Genomic DNA, 19,926 nt, shown 5'->3' on the forward strand with positions numbered 1-19,926 from the left:
ATAGAGAAGGAGAATTTTATAAAGCGAAAGGAAAAAAAGAAAGGAGTTAGGACCTTTGGTCCGAGCTAACTAAAAGAAAACCAGCTATTAAGACTTCTCGCTCCTGCTAAGGCCCAAGTTTTGGTCTCTTCCTTAATCTTGGCTAAAAGAGAGGTAGCTGAAAGCTCCTTCTGTGGAAGGTTCTACGATTTCTTTCGTTCCATATCTCCCAGGCGACTAACAACATCAAAGTGCGGAGTACCTTCTTAGGTGTCTCTTGTATGTTTGCGGTAGCCTTCCACCAATCTAGCACCGTTAAAGTTTGCCGCCATTGGCTAGGATTTAGTTGCCGCCATAGGACTTAATTGCGCCGGAGTTTCGTGCCGAACAGACCTGCCAGGAATGACAACGCTTAAGACCGTAAGCTCACGAAAATAGAAGAGCATAGCGCTTAATAAGCGAGTAAAGGGAGAGAAGTCCAGCCAATTCGAGCAACGGGTGAACTAGCTAGGGAAACAACTTTCGGCTGAGTAAGTTTGGAGTGACGCCCTCTTGATTAGCGAATTCGGCGGAGCTTTTCGCCGCAATTACCCGTTGGCCATTCACAGTGCTTGCTTGCAGCTACTGCAATGACGCGTGCTAACCTCCCGTGCCATTTCGAGTTGTGGCGCGTGCGTGTCCAGCCGAGGGTTTAATTTTTCGGTTTAGTGTTTTGACTTGGTGGTGGTCGAAATACCGAAATTTTCAAAATTCTGAAATTTTGATCCGAAATCATATGAATTTTTGAATAAAATTTGGTTAAATTTGAACAAAATATTACCAAATTTATGAAAAAAATGAAAAAAAATTCAACCGAAATATTATTGTATCGTGGTCTGATAGAACCGAAATTTCGAGCTGAAATTGTGAACTCTGGTCCAGCCGCGCAGAGAGGCAACGGCTATAGCTAAGGGCAATAGCAGTGCAAGCTATGGGGCCTATACCCCTAGCCCAAAGTCACAACTCAAAGACACTCACCCCACAGTGGAAGCACCCATATATGTGTGGCTTAATTGGATAGAGAGAGGTGAAGCCGTAAAGGAAACGAAGCGATACCCTACATGAGGACACGGGACACGACCCCAAATTTATTTTCCTCACCTACCCCTCACCCTTAGCAGGACTCAGCTTGGGTGACATTGCGAAGGCAGTCACAGCGTGACATTGGGAAGATCTGGACCATCCAAAATAAATCCAACGGAGATGGCGCTTGGGCCCGCCTGCAGGTCGAAATTATTCCCCAATCCATCCATCCCGACGGGAGACGGCTCCCCCAGCTCCAATCCATCCATTGAACGCGTGGAGCAGTGCGCTCGTTCGGCCGCCGCCGCGAGCCAACTGGGAGCGCGCGCCGCCGCCGTTACTGGAGCGCCGGGCTCGCCGCGAGTGGGGAGGGGACCGGGTGACCACCGCGTGAGGCGCCCGACGCTCGCCTCGCCCGCGTCCGGCCGTCGCCGGGAGCCAGGTGGGAGGCTCGTCGCCGCCGTGACTGGAAAGGCGCCAGACCGCCGGGCTCACCGTGAGTGGGGAGGGGACTAGGCGATCTCCGCGCTAGGCCGGGGCCAGGCCCTGCCGTGCCGCCACGGCCGGAGGAGCGTGGAGGCGGCCCGCGGCCAGCCGCCGGTCCAGACGTCGCGCTGGTGGGCCCAGCTCGGCGCGTGGAGGAGACGAGCCTAATGGCTTCATGAAGTACCTGAGACAAGCCCTGGTGCAGTGGTGCGCCCAGCTCGGCGCGTGAATGTGTGTTGATTGAGTTTTTTTTTCTCCTTTTTCAAGTTACTGTGTTGTCCTGTGTGCTATCCTCTGCTCTTCTCAGTTGAGGACCTAAAAATCCTGAATAGTTCAGAGTTTCAGCATTGATCACCTCCATACAAAAGAATTTCACATTTATGATAGCTGTGCCATTCCAGAGCCTGACTGATGCAAATGTTAGAATCAGCCGGCAAAAACTTGGCAAGTAACAATAGAAGTTGTCATCTGTAGGATTAGCAAGACAGCAGCCAATGACTGGTAGCAGCGCAGCCTCCTCCAGGATGTCCCCTCCTCCACGCGCCGGGCTCAGGCTGGGCGGCCGGCCGTCTACACCACCGCGCCGTCAGGCCCAGCGGCCGTCCGCCTCCACGCGCTCGGCAGGGCAGTGCCTCGGCGGCCTCCACAGGTCGCGGCAGGGCAGGGCAGGGAGTTGGCCTCGCGCGGCGGCTGGCCCGGTTCAGTCCGCACTCGCGGCGAGCACGGCGGCCTGCGCAGGCACGACGGCGGCGAGCCTCCCAGTTGATTCGTGCTCACAGCGATGGCCGGACGCGGGCGGGCGAGGCGAAACGACGATGCGAGCGCGCGGGAAGGATCGGGGGCGGGCGCCGTCTCCCGCGCTGGATAGGGGCTGGATGGGCAGCGAAATTTCGACCTGCAGGCGGGCCCAAGCGCCATGTCCGTTGGATTTGTTTCGGATGGTCCAGATCTTCCCAATGTCACGCTGTGACTTGCCTTTACAATGTCACCCAAGCTGAGTCCCCCTCAGCACGTCTCCTCCTTCGCCTCGCCTTCTCCTCCCTCTCCTCCCTCGCGGCGGACGCCGGGGACACCGCCGCCGTGCGCCTCGCCTCGCCATCGACCGCGCCGCCCGCTCCGCCCGCGCTGCCTACGCCGCTCGCTCCTCCTCCCGCTCGGACTCGGGAGCTGTGGGGGCGGCTGTAGTGGACGGCGCGCCGCCGACGGTGGGAGCGGCGGGAGTGGACGAGACGCCGGGGACACCGCCGCCGTGCGCCTCGCCTCGCCGTCGACCGCGCCGCCCGCTCCGCCCGCTCCTCCTCTCGCTCGGACTCGGGAGCGGTGGGGCGGCTGTAGTGGATGGCGCGACGCCGACGGTGGGAGCGGCGGGAGTGAACAAGACGGCCCGACGGGCGGCCGGCGGCAGGAGCGGACGGCTTCTACACCTCCGCGGCGCAGGAGGCCGTCGTCGCCATGGAGGTCGTCGTGGAGACAGCGGCGGTGGTGGATCTGTCTGCCGCCCCTCCCCTCTCCCTCCCCCACTCCCTTGCTTTGATCGCTTCTGCCTCCGGCGACGCGTATGTCCATCTATCTCGCCGCCGCCGCCATTTTTGTTTCTTGGGAACTCGCCGGTGACGTGGTATGTGTGTTGGTGGTGTGTTCAGATTTGTTGATTTATGTTTGATTTTTGTTTCCTTGCCCTCGATTTGTGTTCTTTGATTTGTTTCATTGTTCTGATTTGGTTTTGATTTTGATTTGGGTTGATGCAGCTGGAAGTGTGCTAGGCGCCTCCCTGCTCGTCGGGCACCCCGGTGGCAACTGCGGCGCCGTCCGACGAGATGGCGAGGCCGCCCTGGATTTTGCTGTGGTGGGAGTGGATTTGGAGGGCGTATCGGGGATTTCGCCCTTGGATTTCGCCGCGAGGGCACGCGTGGGCGAAGCCACAACGCTCACAGCGCGCGCGCCTCCAGTCTTCTCCTCTGCTCGCGGCATCGTTTTGACGAAGTCCTGCGTCGCTCAACATGGAGATGAGGTTCCAACTTGAGACGCGGGTTCGAGCGCCACGGCAGCAAAAATCCAATGTGGCGCCCCATAGCACCGGTCCAGGGTGGAGCGTTGTGAAAGGCCTAATAGCTGCACAGTGTGGTGGCATTGAGCTCACTCGATCGCCTTCATAAAGAGCGGTATAGCTTCGAGCTACGGCATGCAGTTCGTCTCCGGCCTGGCGACCTTGGTGTCGTGCAATCCATCGCTCATGGCGCTCACCAAGCTTTCTTGCCTCCTCCTCGTCTGCGTGACGTCGACGGCCACCGGAGCCAGGTACTTCCCACAGATCGACTGTTCGCCGGCGCCGACGTCCAACAGCAGCAACGGCACGGCGTTCCGCGCGAACCTCCTCGCGCTGCCCACCGACGACCTCCCCGCCCAGGCCGCCGCGACGAGGTTCGCCTCCACGCAGGCCGGCGGCGGCGACCGCGCGCTCGCTCTCAGCGTCTGCCTCGGCGACTCTACGCCGGCGCTGTACCGCGAGAGCCTCGCCGCCGCCGTCGCGGACGTCGTCGCGGGCTGCGGCGCCCGCGCCGGCGCCTGGCTCGACGGGTGCTACCGCAGCTACCTCGCCGCCTACGCCGCCGACACCAACACGACGACGTCGCCCAGCCCAGCGGGGGGCGAGTTCCACCGGTGGGTCGTCACCAGAGACGTCCTGCCGTTCAGCGACAACCTGTACGCGACGTTCCTCGACATGAGCAACGGCGTGGCGGCGCGGATGCTGGCGATCGACGTCGGAGCAGCCACGACGAGGACGGGGCTGGCCGGGCGCGTGGTGGCGCAGTGCGCCGCGGGCGTCGCGCCGGCGGACTGCGTGCAGTGCCTGGAGGGCGCGGCGCGAGAGATGCCGAGATGCTTCCGGGAGGCACGTCGGGAGGAGCAGGGAGAGGGCGTCGGCGTCGTGGTGAGCGACGACTGCGTCCTGCGTTTCGACATGACTTCTTCGCCGGCGCCTCGGACGTCAGACACCTGTGATGGGACTTGCAAGCTGTTAGCCCTCGCCTTCGGAGTAGCACTAGGAATAATCCTGTCATTCACGTTCAATTTGCAGTAACCATCGCTATAGCAGCTTGATGGAGTCATGGTGCTTGGAGTGGTAGAAATAATGTCTGTCTGGGGGGGTAGAATGGTTGCCTGATGTTAGCAACTTAGTAGTACCATGTTTCTAGTGCTTTCAGTGACACTATTCTAGCCGGTTGTGTGCTTCTTTGTGATTTGCAATGCTATGCTCAGCTAGCTGAAAGTGACACTATTCTAGCCGGTTGTGTGCTTCTTTGTGATATACAATGCTATGCTCAGCTAGCTGAATATATGCCATATTATCACCTCGGGAACTAGATAGAGCTATGTGTTCCATTGCATTGCTGGGGAAAATATATGGCGCAAACCACGTATGTAATGTAAACACTTAGAAATTACTGTAGGAACGAAAAGTAAACATATGAGATTTATCCATGTCATCCCCGAATTTTACTTATAGTGTCGATAAATCTCAGACGCTCATTCTTTTTATACTACAGTGGTTTTTAGGTTTGCACTACATGGTTTCCCGCATTGCCGCTGTAAAACACATACAGCTGAGAAAGGCAGAAAAAGTTCTTTGGCAGATCTTCGGTCAACCGGTAAAACGCCAATTCTCAAGACAGGAAGTCTAATACAAAAGTCAGTAATGGCTCATTCGTAGACGGAAAAAACGAAGGATTATAACAAACACAAACCTTCTTCACCTTACAGAATCTGACCCAGGGTGCAACTACTCCATTTAAACTCATGAAATTTAGTTTACAAAAAGAGAATCATACTGTACCTCCTACCCCTTTAGTATTGAACAAAAATATATGTAAGATGTACCTGAAGAACCGCTGTACACTCTATGGAGAACTATACTTTTGTAGAAATACAATTGAAGGCTGATTCATCTTCTGTGTCTTACAAACAATATATGATGGGAGGTACAACATGCGCCAAAAATGCCTTCATTATACAAGCAACTTTCGTTTTGTGGAATCCGCTCTAATTAGTTTATGCCCGCTTCCATACAATAACTGTACCATCTGAATCAGATGAGGCAAGCAAATTTTCCCCATGACTCCAGGCCACTCCAATTACTGGAGAACCATGTCCCTTCACGAATGAAAATAGTTTCATCGGTACCTTTGCCATGGAACCAAAGTTTAAGATTCCAAAAATAGAAGAAGCACTGAACATACCTGAAGTTTATTTACACACGAGTTCTTTGGCCGTGTCAAATCGTAGAAGTAAACATTTGCATCCTCACTGCCCGTGACTTTACATTCAGGAGGAAAAAGGAATCAGATTTAAACAAAAACTCAGCTATGCATTACAAAGAACAGAATATAGGGTACAAAATGGTCCACCTATTTGCCAAAGCCAGTCATCATACATTGTCTCACTAAGTTCAATTAAAATTGTAAAATAATTAATTAACAAAATTTGTAATGATAACTTGTGTCAAGTGTCATTGTCGGCTTGCTACTTCATTGAACTAAAAGACAAGTTTACAAAGGATAATGCTAACACAACATGTGAGGGCAGGCAATACACAAATTTGCAGTAGCAATTGAGTGCTGGCTGACATGAACAGTATCAGAAATGAGAGTTTGGATTATCAACAGCTTTAAGATTGAGGTAACCAACAAGCAACAACTGAAAAGGAAAAAAAAAGGTTTTATTTTTACTCACCAATGAATTCTCCTTTTTCGAGGGAAAGGAGTGGACAGAAAGAAGCACGGATGCTCTGCACCGGTGACGCCAATTTTAGGGAGCATATTAGGGTCAAGTATCCCTTGGAATCTGTTGCAATGCTGAAATGACCAACAACACAAATAGTTACAGAAAAGTAGAGTTAACAGCATAACATACAGTAATGATCACGCACCTGAAGAAAAACAAGTTTCCATTTTGAACACAAGAAAGGAGGACTGGGCAACGTGCCACCAGAGAGAAGGTGCGGTATTGGATGGTTGTAACAGGAGATTTGCTTTTATTGCTCTTGTTCTTATGAGTTCTAGATAATGAACCCGTGTGTGAATTCACACTAACAGTATATATGCAACCCTACACATTTCAATTACCAATTGAAAATTATGAACATCGTATATTCATTTTAGCAGTAAAAACAAACCAAATCAATGGATACCTGAGCGTCCCCAGCAAAAATAAGTTGTCCAGTGTGATCAACATCCAAAGCTGTAACCGCATCATCAAAGGTAAGCTTGCTGACTATTCTCCCAGTGCTAAAATTAATGGCCTATAATAGATAGAGATATGGATCACAACCATCGACATTAAAAGGTACAAGCAAAAGAATGTAAAGGGGAAATGGTAGTCATTAGGTGATATATTTTCTAATTTAATCAGAAGAAAATCATCTTTAGTGAATAAATAACCAGAATAAGAATAACACATTCATTTTTCCATTACTATCACACAACAGAACATTCAAGGGAAGGCGCAGATTAATCAGCAGGCAAAATATTGGAGTATATGAATTGCTGGGAGCAAAAGGTCAGGAATCGTACATTGATTTCCCTGTTTGCATTGCCAACTAACAGTAAATTATTATTCACCTGCAAAAAAAAAAAGAAGAAAGAAAACCCAGTAAACATATGATAAAGTAGACCATCCATCCTGGTTACTACACAAATAATTTTTATGAATGCGAAGTGCAAATAAGATTGGTGCCAACAAGCGAATGGGATAAGTATGCATTCTGCAAAGGCAGGACTTACAGGATGAAAGCAGATACATAGCTGGGAAGAAACCCCATATACAACCCTGATACAAGTGCCTTTTGAGATCTCCCATACTCTCATAGTTTTATCCATGGAGCACGAAGCTATGTACTGGTTATTAGATGAAAAATCAAAATCTGTAATGCAGTTAGAATTCGAAGCTCACTAAATACTAAACATTGAAATAATAGATAAGTACAACTCAATTATTCTGTTTTAATTAGCATCCATCCAAATCCATAAATTATTCATGCAACTTTTTTGTGGCTATAACAAACAAAAACTACACGTGCAGCAATTGTAAATGCTCAGCACTAGGAGATACTATTGATGTTACAAACAGCATGATAGGCATTTAAAATATTGGGAAGTCACAATTAACTGAACTATCATTCTATATTATTAAGATAAGCATCGAATAAGATCCCAGTAACATTGAGGGTACATTGCAATGCTGATTTTTGCACTTAGCTTCATATGCAATTTGATCATCCCTAGTAACACCCTTGTACTAGAAGCTAAGCACGTTTCCTGCGCCACGTAGGTACATAAATAAAACCATATAAACAAGTAATGATTGTACTCTAACCTGTAATATCTTTAGAATGCCCTATTAATTTTTGAAGAACAGTTGGTGGGTCAGAAACCTGGCAGACTGTTAAACTGCCATCAGAAGCACCATATGTAAGTAGATCTGAACTTGCACGACCAAATTTCAATATTGTAACTGCCGGGAGTAAAATCAAACTTTCATTAATATATTATCCAGATCACTAAAACAACAATAATTTATTACCGTCAGAGATGAAAATTTGAAATTGTGCACCATGACTATAAGGCAACAAACCTGATGCTTTGCAGTCGTCAAAGATGCAATGCATTCCAACAAATGAGTATGCAGGCTCGGCAAATCTGACATGACGCTCAGGATCACTCTGCTTTGAGCTGATACTAAGATTGCGGAGCAATGGTCCGCTGTTCCTTCTCAAGTCCTGCAGCAAACAAGTACATGACAATTCACAACAAGTTGTGATCACTCCACAAAGGTATCCGCACAAATGTAATGGTGTATCAACGATAATTTACAATGTGGCTAATGCAGCAAACAATAAAAGATACCAACCTTGCTAGAACTCCAGCTATCCGCCTCGGAGAATGCAGCATAGGCAGGAGAAGGAGCCCACCTTCCACTGGTAAATTGCAATATCCACAGTGTTAGAATTCACCTCCAAAATCATACTACATATTCAAATGATTAATCTTAAGAGAAAACTAGTGGATGAGCATAAGAAAAGCTCAGAGACACACAAAGGTAGCGAGCCTGGCTACATTTTTTTTGTTCTCGTTTCGTTAGGTAAGGGCAGGGCGACGAGGTGCGGAAGAAAAAAAAAACGAAACAAAATCAAGACGCACCTGTTGCTGGGCGTGCTGGCGCAGCTGGAGGCGGCGCCACCGTCGATGCGGCGGAGGAGGAAGTTGCGGTAGGCGACGTAGCCCTTCCCGTTGCACCGCCACTCCTGCATCACCACCCACCCACCCAATCCAACCCAATTCATTCATTCCCCATGGCCAAAAAAAAAAAAAAAAACACTACGCGCGCCAATGAGGGATCTGAGAAGAACGAGAGGAAGGGCGTACCATACGGTGTTGGAGCGCCGAGGGGGGCTTGCGGCGGAGGAGGAGGCGGCGGAGGGCGGCGTAGTCGTCGTCGGGGCGGGAGGAGGAGGAGGGTGTCGGGGGCTGGAGCACGCAGCTGAGGAAGTCCGGGTCCGTCGGCCGGGATGGGGCGGGCGGGCACGCCGCCGCGGAGGCGGTGGAGCCGCCGGCCGTTGCCTCCATTTTTGCCCCGCCGCCGCCGCGCGCGCGCGCCCGCCGGCGAGAGGATCGGAAGATGTGGCGGCCGCGCGAGCCGCTTCGGATCTCGGGCGTACGGGAGAATTAGTTGGCAAAAGTCACCGTTTCTTTCTCTTTTTTTTTCCCTTTTTCTTTTCCCCGTGACGACTTGTGTCCGGTTCTCGTCCTGAGTCTCCTGACGTCTTCATAAAAGGCCCATCTTCTGATGATCCCCCCGACACTTCATAAAAGGCCCATTGGGCTTCTTCACTGAACCCTAGATAAAAATTCCCTAGCCTCTTCCAACTCTGCCATCTCGTGGCGGCTGGCGAGCGGCGACGGACGGCTCGACGGCTCGACGGCGCGGGAGGCCGGCAGTCTGCGCCGCAGGCCTAGGCAGAAGGGGAAGCCAAGGAGCTAGGAGCAAGGCAACAAAACAAGAAAATGGTAGAAAGAGAGAGGCAGAGGAAGGTCTTGGCATCACGAAGAGGTGATATATTTGTTCGATGGTTTAGAATTCCAGAGCATTGCAAATTTAAAAATGTACAAATTTGTGATTGTGTAATTGATGCTAACTCTTTGCATGGAGATAATGTTGCTTCGTACACTATCATGCGTTGAGATTGTTTTTTTTCCCCTCTATTCTTGTTCTATGCTAACTCTTGCGGTAGTTCATGAGGCACACCTTCTTTTTTTTTGTCCTCTGCAACTGCTTAAAGGCACATACAGGGCTACGAACCTGTGATGGTCTACGGTTTTTACTGGTTATTGACCCACATTTATTTTTTTATTGTTTCTGTGTCAGTGTTGGAAAGATGCTGACATTAAAAAGGGGTCCTGATGATATCACCATAAGCCCAAGTACGAGTAAAAGATCTTGCAATGGAGAGGAGACGACCAAGTCATTGATATCTGGTTTGCTCTCTCTGTGTGTGTGCGCGCACACGCGTGTGTGTTCATGTTTCTTGTAGCTCTATTTGAGTACTTACAGTTGTGCTATGTTTGTTTAATTAGGTGAACTCATTGAAGAGGTCCCATCCAATTTTAGTAATGTCGTATCACTTGCTTTATCTGATGGTGATTACGTTGTTATACTCTTCTTGGTTTGCCAAATATATATTTATTAACGTTGCTAGGTATAAATGATCTAAGTTACTCTTCTTGTGTAGGACACTCTGTGTTATTTGCATGCTCAGGCATAACTATAGAACACAAGCGTAACTTCACAAGGTTTTTGACTTCAGCAAGTTTGGTTAAAGCTTTCAATGATAAAACAAAAGACCATGATAACTTAAAGGTGGTGTTGCTAACCATCCTTTACTATTTATTGCTGTTTACATAAGATATGATTGTGATCATTCGATAACATTGCAGTATAATTATAGATCGAAGTGCGCTATGAAGGCAATTTTGTCGTAGGGTGTTTGGATGAATATGATTTAGATCACGAAATTGCTTTTGTCAAAGTCATGACCTTCCTTAATGTTCACGAGGTGCTTCCCAATCACGTGATGAAATATCTGTCCGGGAGTAAGGTAGTAGCTGTAGGACGTGATATCTCTGGCAAATTAATCACCACAGATGGGATGCTAATTAGCGATTCAAATGGATATGAAGATACTGAAGAGTTTATGTTGTCCACATGTAAAATCTCTGAGGTATACTTTAAACAGAAGTTCTTCGATCTATCTCTATTACTAAATGCACTTGTAGGCATCATTTGTATGCAACCCGTGTTCTGTGTAACTCTATTTTGTTGATTAGTTCCTATGTAACCCTTGTTGCCTGCCATTTTGTTTACATGCTAGGGTTGGGAAGGTGGGGCACTGTTTGATTCTAATGGGAACCTTATTGGCATGAACCTTTTTTTTCTTATGGGAAGATCCCTTTTCCTGCCGATCAGTATAATTATTGAACGGTTGGAGTATTTTCGGACATCCTACCGAAGGAGGAAATTTTTTGCATTGGCAACAAAATTGAAGGCAATTAGGTATGCTTTATACATTTTCTGAAAAAAAAAATCTATTTTGAACTTTTCAACCACTTATAAGGCATGTAGGTATTGAATAATAACAACTTGATTCTTTGCTACCTCTACCAAGATATTAGGGTTACACTAGATGTCCTATTAGCATGTTTCACGGTTTCTCTATAGCAGACTAGATTTGCAATTGTGACTATGAATTCATTCTTATATTTCTTGAATAATTGTTGAAGGCAATATATTTTTCTAATTAAAAGGCGTTTTGTTCATATTAGAACTAGCATGGTGGCGCGCGCAGATTGTGCGGCTAGCATCCTTATATTTTTTTCTCACATAATAGCATATAAATTTTACATTTCATTATTAAAATATATTAAAATTATAATATAATTTTATTTTAAATTGTGTACTAACTTGACCAAACTAACCAATGTGTAATATTCATATTGTATTCTATATATGTAATAGTTATTAATTATTTGTTTATTATAAGCTTTAGTTATTTCTAAATTGTATTTTTATATGATCATGACTCTTCTTTCAATATTCTTTTATTTTTTTAATTCTAAATTTTTCGTTATTTATAAATCTTACACCTATATATACTTTAAACCCTTCTTTCAATATTTTTTATTTTTAAATTCCGAATTTCTGATATTTATTATTATATTTCTACATGGAATCTAAACTCATCTTTCAAATATTCCTTTTTTTAATCCGAATTTTAGTTATTTCTAAATTGTATTCCTATATGGACTCTATAATATTCTTCTAATATTTCTTTTTTTAAAATTTTGGATTTTAATTATTTATAAATTGAATTTCTATATGGACTCTAAACTCAACTTTTAATTTTATTATTTTTATTCTGAATTTCAGTTAGTTCTAAATTCCTATGTGGACTCTAGACTATTCTTGTAATATTCCTTATTTTTAAAAATTTTGAATTTTTATTGTTTCTAAATTGTATATCTATATGGATTCTACACTTTTCTTTCAATATTCCTTATTTTCTAATTTCAAAATTTAATTATAAATATTTCTATATGGACAGAATCTCTGCTTTTAATTTTCTTCTTTTTAATTCCGAAATTCAATTAGTTCTAAATTGTATACCAAAATGGACTCTAGTCTTCTCTTCCTATATTCCTTATTTTTAATTCCGAATTTCAGCTATTTTTAAATTGTATTCCTTTGTGGACTCCGTTTTTTTCTTTTTTTTCCGATTAATATGAGAATTTCTAGGCCATTAGAGCGAACGTGGAGCCTTCATTTTCTATTCCTTTAATAAGTTAATAGATATATGTGCACATCAAAAAAGATTGTGTTGTTTCGTGACACTGAGGTTCTGTATAAACATCCTTTCAATTATCTTTTGTTTTATTAAAATAATCATATCCATTGTACTCAGGTCATATTTATTCCTACATTTTGTGTAAATGCAGATGTTGCATATTGATGCACTGGTTTTGATCAATTTTTTCCTTTGGAGAAGTACTCATGTTGATGCTCTTTCGCAGGGTTGGAGGAAGACTCTCAATTGAGATGCCTAAGTCCCTTCTAGAAGGTGAGCACAAAGCCACCCCCAAATATTGCTCTTGTATGCAATTCATCATCATTTTTTATTTTATCCTCACAAGTGCAAATTTAGCTCTCATTTGATATTCACAATACATACTATATGCTATAGTGTCTTGCAGTTGCACTATCCTAGTTTTAGTGCTAATCAGTTAGTCTTAGATTATGCTCATGGGCATGCAAACTGAGCCATTCTAATATGAGTTGTTGCCCAAGTTCTCATTATATAATCTAACATTTGATTATTATGTGCATAATTTTACGTGAATGTCATTCATCCATATGCCAATGCTAACTTTACCTTTGTTGCAGATGTTTGTGATGAGGATCAATTTGAGTGTCTAGACTCCATGGGTTATCCCATGCCATCAATAAGTATGGTCAACGGTGAATCGGTGCTTGTAAATTAATCTGCAGATCTTTCCTACATAATATGAGCACAACATTAGCTACCCTCTGATGGTTGTGTATCTATAACCAGATGGCATGATTTTGGTCAACACTTTTGAAGAGACTTTTGGCGACTTGTATGATGAAGGTGTCTGGAGTGAGCTCAGCAAAAATGTTTCTTCAAGAATATCTCGAAATGTTGTCTCGCTTGCTTCATTCAATGGTAAGTTTACATTTGCTATTCACTTTCATATTTGTATTTGTTTCACTAATAATCCAAATTACGGTATATGCAGGAGAAACAAGATATTTTGCATGCACAGGTTTTTTTATTGAATGGAATGGATGTACATCTATTCTGACTTCAGCGAGCTTAGTTAGAAAATCTGGCGATCGTAGCAAGATTGTTGAAAATTTGAGGGTAGCTACCGTTGTGCTCATATTATTCTGTGATCCTTGTTCTTCTAAGGTACTTCTTAAGTCTTACTTTGTCATTTGCAGATTGAAGTGTTGCTTCCAAACAAAAAACGTACAAAAGGGACACTAGAGCACTGTAATTTACATTACAATGTTGCTATTGTCAGTGTGAAGGATTTCCGTGCTCTTTGCCCTGCAAATCTTCATCATGAGCAGGAAAGTGTATGTGAGGATGTATTAGCTGTGGGGCGCTGCTTCGAATCAGACATAGTAATGGCTGCAAGTGGTCATTTGGTTGGCTGGTCAGGCACACTTGATTGCAGAATGCTTCGGTACGCCAATTTTAAAATCACCAAGGTATGGGAGGAGACTTTTTGTTGCCTACTTTTACATGGTGGAAGTAAATAGTTGCATGTAGTCTCATTTGTTGGTACTATGATTAACTTGTCCATGTAACCTGGTTAGGCTGGGATTGGAGGGCCTCTTATTGATTTTGATGGGAGATATGTTGGTATCAACTTCTTTGATGACATAGTAGGAACCCCATTCCTATCATGCACCGTGATCCTCCACGTTCTGTCACGTTTTGATGAAGAAAGGTACTCCTAGAATTTGTGTTCGTATGTGCATGTGTTTGTGCGCTCGTCTTGATGAATCTGGTTCGGTACTTCAGTCCTAAGCACAAATGTGTTAAAACTATCTATTGGTGTGCTTGGCAGGACTATCAATAAAGTTGGCAATGGTGACACTTCATCTGGTGTGCTTGATTGGACTATGACTGGAGATCGTAGTGTTCGGCCAAATAGGTATTCTGGTGCACCTCATATCGCAGTTAAATTACAATGTTTTGCATTTGGTTGTTGATTTGTTTGTTGATAGCATTATTGTACCCTATACATTTTTTTTATAACAGCTGGCCCGTGCCCAAGCCATTTTGGTGTCATCCGGACGATCTGCCCCGTAATGAAACCCGGACTCGCCACAAATACGGATACTACAATGGACAGAATTTCAAGTACATGTGTTAGGGCTTAGTGCTGTTTCGTTGAAAATTTGCTACTTAACCTGTACAAGAAGTCATATGCTTGGTTCTGCCATTTTGAATTGCTATGTTTATGTCTTGGCAAGGGAATCTGACTTGTGCTTGTCTTGACAATTTATATATATGTACAAATGTTCATTTTGGTGCTGTGGACTGCTGCGTTGCTTGACTTGAGGCTATCTAATCTCTGGCCCAAACGGCAGTTACCAGAGCCTTTGCTTACTAATCTTATTAAGGTGTATTTAATCTCTCAACATTAGTGAGCTGCTGTCGACCCAGTGCTGTAAACTCAGAGAATATGTATTTCTCCATACTCCCTCCGTCCTTAAAAAAAAAAAAAACCAATCTAGATAGGGCTGGGATAGACGCCACCTACTACTGAATGTTTGAATCGTTATATTTACAATTTAGGGGATTTAGAACTAGATACAGTCATATTTAGAGTAGTATTATTCAGGGGATTTACTGATAAGTCTGAATTGATGTTATTATCAGTTTGTTGTCGACATTTGAAGTATTCGAAAAGACTGATAATAACGGATTGCTAGGATTTGGCACAAGCCACAGCTTGCCAGAAGCCCATGTTACTCCCACTCGGATTGTCAAATGCAAGTCGCAACGCCACGAAACCAATGTGTTTATTCAACATCTAGACGAGTACGAACGTACACAAGCCTATCAAGTATCAACTCGCAATTTCTCAGCTTTCTTTTCCTCTCGCTGCACGTGAGCTGCGCTTCTTCTATACACAAGCAGCACACGGCCACGAGGGAGCTGGAGCGGAGAAAGAACCACCTAGATCACGACGCCTGCACCGGAGGCGTCCGTGAGTCCGTCCTGTGTGTTCAAATCGAGCCAGTGCTTATTCACGTAGAAGAACCACAACACAAGCTAGGGAGGAGGAGCAGGTGTGAGTAAACCATGTACGAACGACTCAGATCACTGGGAGTCGTCCAAAGATTCATCCGTCGGCTGCCAGTATCTGTTGGTGAACCACATGGAGTCAGCCGCCACAGCGTTGCCGTCCTGGTTGCGGTGCCACGTGTAGTACGCGTGCGTCCTGTTCTTGATGTCCAGGATGGCGTGCCCGAAGCTCGACTCCCTGAAGGCCGAGTAGCCAGGCTGCGGCGCCGTCATGCTGCATTATATTTGTTTTTTTTTCCCAGCAATTGCACATGATATCTTGTCAGCGTTCAGGAACTGAAAACGGTTGGTGGAAGCGAAAAAAGGATTCTTACTTGGTGGCCAGTCCTTCCTGGTTTCCTCCATCTCCGATGGTTATGTAGACTGGAGCAGACTGATCATGGACTGGAGTGCACTGGCCATTCACAATGTTGTACGCGACATTTGATATCCTGTGCTGCAATCAGAGAAAATAAGTCTATGTCAGCAGCTCAAGATTAAGGTACTAGTACTACTCTAAGCAGAGTATCAGTAGTAAAGCTATACATGCTCCGTACCAGTTTAAAAAAAAGTAGTAAAACCAAGCACTCCTTTGTTTAAAGAAAACGACAAGCACGTTGAACTTAATTTTACTAGATGCAAGTATATACTAATAAATATAAAGACGACAAAGAAGTGCGTGCTAAAGTTCCTAATGAAGTTGCAAGAAATTTCCATTTGATTCCCCATGCAAAGTTTTAACTATTTTTTCAGGGGAAAAAAAACTGTAAGTGCTTACTGTCCGTTCATAGGCATGAACATGTCCTGCAAACACGAGGTCAACTTTGTACTTGACGAACCACGGCTCATACATAACTCTCATGCTTTCACCTTCCATGTAGTGATAGTTATAGCTGTTGTACCACGGAGCATGCAATAGCACTATCAACCATGGCGTTTCACTCCTGTTAACCTTGGGAAACTCAGCTTCAAGCCACTTGTACTGAGGAGTATACTTTCCTGGGAAAGAAACAGAACTGATAAATTATCTTATTCCATCTATTAGCAATCAACAAATGGAGTATAAGTTAATAAGTTCATTGTTATGTACAGTGTGTGTTTCTGTTTGCCCAAAGCATGTAAGACTGACTACTTATTCACAATGTTGCTCATGTGGGTGTTTAATTTTACTTGTGAAGCTTGTTACTAAGTACTTTGAATACAGATGCAAAAGAAAACGCAACTAGATCATACTACATACCATATGATGAATATGATGCCAAGACAATAATATAAGCAGATGCTCTTTTGACAGAATACCAGAAAGGTGCCGTGCTACCGGAAGCCTTATAAGGTGTGGGGTACCTATAGCTGTATGGCTTGAATGGCTTCGTTTCACCCTGCAAATGTTCAACAGAATGTAAATGCTTATAACATAAGCTCCACTGATTATCTAGTACTGAACTGTATATGCATCCACTGAAGATCATTACACAAATAAAGTTAAATGGAGTACTACACTTACAAGTTCTGGGGCAAAATCTATCTCATGATTTCCAGCTGTCCAGATCCAAGGCTGGTAGGCAACATTCCTCTCTACAAATCTTGCCCATGTATCCCACCTCACATTGTCATGGTATGGGTAGTTATCTGCATAACACAGATCCCCAACGAAAAGTACTGCTTGCGCCTTTGAATTGGACTCATAATGGGCCAGCGTAATATTCGAGTCGTAGCTCTGACCAAGATCACCTGAATACAGATGTTGTTTTCAGTGATATAGATCGTTTCTAGATTTGGTGAATGTGTATCCTGACATAGCAAAAATGAATTTAGGAATATTGAATACTACCTATGAGACCAAATGTATATGGAACATCTGGGCCACTTTTTGGAGGGGTTCTGAACCAAAACTTCCTCACGGTTTGTCCAATCCCAACAGCATAGTAGTATTTTGTGTCAAACTGCAACAAAGCCAATAGTCAATCTTTAATTTACAGTCCAAACACTAAAGACGACTTTTGCAAAGAACTAATACCTCCAACTTTTTTATTGTACAGTGATGAATGTATCCTGAGGTGTAGTTGTAGAACGTATACTGAGTGTGTTTTCCATCTGCAGAGAAATTAAGATTATCCTCCGAAGTCCCATAGAGCACAGTGCTTGAGCCTGGCTCAATTGTTGTCACCCATGAGATTATCATGGCAGTGCCATCATGATTTCCTTGTGTGATATGAACCTTTCAGAGAACAATATCAATAAGCATCAGAGTGGAGAATACACCAATGACCATACCCCAGCACATCTTGCATATAATTTTTTATGCTAACGGCATATTGAAAAAGGAATGGACATCAATCTCAGTAAAAGGCATCCTAATACTTAATTCAAGGGAGTAAGACTCTATAAGAATAAGAAAGTTCCAAAAGACAACAAAAGGGTTCGTAAAAGGGCCCTGCAACCAATTAGTACTAGTAAATGGTCAAGCAGATAGTGTATGATAGAAGTTGGAACACTTCCCTAAAAGTTGGTGTTAACTTTAGAAATGAGTGAAGCAGAGCAAGCGGTGGTACGGAAGCAGTATTTTAATTCATGAACACACCAAGTTTGTGGACTGGGATTAAGCTAAGTGCAAAAAGCACCCCAGGTGACGACTCTGAATAAGCCAAATGCTCATCGATAGACTAATGACAGAAACCCTGTAACACAAGTAGCTAGAAACATTTATGCCACGCTAAATTCAGGTCTACCAACCAGAAACACAACAGCTTATCCGATTGAAACGATCGAATTAAACACAAACAGTGTGATTAAAGAGGAGACAATTTCTGAAGAGAGACAAGCAGTCAACTTCGGGACCATCGAAACCGAAAATTCCTTGCTTGTTTCATCAGCATGGAGACACCATGAGACAAGCATATGCAAATGGATGACCACCACTCAGCACTCAGCAGGACCAGCGCGAGTACAAAACGAACAGCAAAATACTCCGTAGTACTAGTACTAGTATATTATACAATCTACAGTAATCGAAGTGCGGCTCACGAGTGACGAATCACGAACAGATGCAGGACGCTACTATCTCAAGCATCGATCACAAAAGGAACAAGAGGAACATTTGATTCCTCCGAAGCTGCACAGATGCTGAAAACAAATCGAGGGCTTCGAAACCCGATACCCTCGGAGGAGTCTATCGAGTATCGATGCCTTCCTTCCGCGATGCAGAAAAGAACATGCAGTGCAGAGTGCAGCGGGTTACCTGCTGGGGCGCATTGCGGCCGGGCGGGGCGCGGAAGACGTCGGCGTCGAGCGGCATGTCGACGGCGGAGCCGAGCTGGCGCCGGTACTCGCTGGTCTCCCCGGCGAGGCACGCCCCCACCACCAGCATCCCCACGGCGCACGCGCACCACCACGCGGCGCCGATCCGGTCCACCATGGCTGGCACCTCCTCCTCCTCCTCTGGTCCGAGCGCTCTGCTTCCTCGATTCTCTCTTCCTCGTGAAGGTGGCGTGCTCCGAGGATGGATTGGGGTTTTGGGAATGGGATATTGGGATCGCTTGCTGGATTTGTAATACTACTACTACTACTAAATATCGTGATCGATCGATGGGTCGGTCAAAGTGGGCGCGTGGGGCGGATGGAGAGGGGACATGGAATATGCTGAGGCGAGGTGCCAAGAAATTAAAATCCCGGAGACGGGGACGGGACGGCCGGAGGCGGAGTCGCGGAGAGTTGATTAGATTAGTTCACGTTTGAACACGCATGCGTGACGAGGTGGGTGATTGGCGATTTGGCGGTGAGACGGGTTATTGGCCAAGTAGACGGGTTAGGGAGGGATGAGACGATCAGTCGATCAGACAACTGACAAGTGAGTGTTGTGGCGATCTGGATCCATCCAACATGGACTTTGTTTGGATAATCGAGTTGGAATAGTAATAACAAAAAAGGGGGGAAATAAACTATATAATATTGGTCAACTCGAACTGTTCTGCGGAATCTCTTTGGCCGAAATTAGAGTTTTGGAGTTGGTTTCGGTTTGATGATTCGCGATTAAGAAATCTGGATTTTGCGTCTGTAATGTAATCACATCATCTCCCACGAGGATTCAAATCAGGTGCATTCACAGTAGTGATTGCAACTTTAACAGTATCCATCATCCAACCATCGAGCACACAAGGGATGGTCTACATTTGTTGTTTAATTTCCCCCAGCTTTTAACCTACTCTCTGATTCCAGCAAATGTGTTTTGGAGGGAAAAATCTGAGAGGGAGGTAAGAATTGGCGCCAATTCTACTTTACCTTCTACTGCTGCACATCACACGCAATTAATTTGGATATTATCTTTTTTTCCCTAGGGTTCTATTAATGTTGAAGATGTCATCTTATCTTAAAAGTTCATTTGAAGAGGTCAATAGAACTTAGAAGGCATCGTGCTGATTTTGGAAGCAGATGATGATCTAATTTTTGATCATGAAAGCTTTTGTAACGGG

The 19,926-nt window shown here is 44.9% G+C and overlaps 4 protein-coding genes across 4 annotated transcripts; 2 read left to right on the forward strand and 2 right to left on the reverse strand.

Moving 5' to 3' along the window:
* The first annotated feature begins 2,040 nt into the window (after positions 1-2,040).
* Positions 2,041-4,807, forward strand: LOC127785196 (uncharacterized). Its single transcript, XM_052312626.1, has 2 exons — positions 2,041-3,145; positions 3,276-4,807. Exon 2 carries the CDS (start codon positions 3,710-3,712, stop codon positions 4,607-4,609), a length of 900 nt encoding a protein of 299 aa, XP_052168586.1. The 5' UTR covers positions 2,041-3,145; positions 3,276-3,709; the 3' UTR covers positions 4,610-4,807.
* Positions 4,808-5,293: 486 nt separating this feature from the next.
* Positions 5,294-9,294, reverse strand: LOC127785187 (uncharacterized). Its single transcript, XM_052312616.1, has 12 exons — positions 8,949-9,294; positions 8,724-8,827; positions 8,434-8,500; positions 8,158-8,302; positions 7,900-8,037; positions 7,308-7,447; positions 7,098-7,145; positions 6,716-6,826; positions 6,455-6,633; positions 6,259-6,380; positions 5,766-5,842; positions 5,294-5,679 (listed from the first exon to the last, which is right to left on the reverse strand). The coding sequence occupies exons 1-12, from the start codon at positions 9,147-9,149 to the stop codon at positions 5,578-5,580; spliced, it is 1,434 nt and encodes a 477-aa protein (XP_052168576.1). The 5' UTR covers positions 9,150-9,294; the 3' UTR covers positions 5,294-5,577.
* Positions 9,202-14,707, forward strand: LOC127754454 (uncharacterized). Its single transcript, XM_052280033.1, has 15 exons — positions 9,202-9,237; positions 9,440-9,633; positions 9,949-10,058; positions 10,158-10,220; positions 10,313-10,440; positions 10,529-10,801; positions 10,952-11,133; positions 12,648-12,694; positions 13,018-13,080; positions 13,187-13,318; positions 13,392-13,516; positions 13,597-13,869; positions 13,978-14,111; positions 14,232-14,318; positions 14,426-14,707. The coding sequence occupies exons 1-15, from the start codon at positions 9,202-9,204 to the stop codon at positions 14,538-14,540; spliced, it is 1,962 nt and encodes a 653-aa protein (XP_052135993.1). The 3' UTR covers positions 14,541-14,707.
* A 415-nt stretch (positions 14,708-15,122) lies between these two features.
* On the reverse strand, positions 15,123-19,254 carry LOC127770710 (purple acid phosphatase 2). The gene is made up of 8 exons (XM_052296526.1): positions 18,696-19,254; positions 17,475-17,675; positions 17,289-17,400; positions 16,962-17,188; positions 16,698-16,836; positions 16,236-16,456; positions 15,793-15,914; positions 15,123-15,692 (listed from the first exon to the last, which is right to left on the reverse strand). Exons 1-8 carry the CDS (start codon positions 18,870-18,872, stop codon positions 15,494-15,496), a joined length of 1,398 nt encoding a protein of 465 aa, XP_052152486.1. The 5' UTR covers positions 18,873-19,254; the 3' UTR covers positions 15,123-15,493.
* Between the last annotated feature and the right edge of the window lie 672 nt (positions 19,255-19,926).

This window comes from Oryza glaberrima, chromosome 1 (genome assembly GCF_000147395.1).
Source record: "Oryza glaberrima chromosome 1, OglaRS2, whole genome shotgun sequence".
In the NCBI taxonomy this organism is placed as follows: domain Eukaryota; kingdom Viridiplantae; phylum Streptophyta; class Magnoliopsida; order Poales; family Poaceae; genus Oryza; species Oryza glaberrima.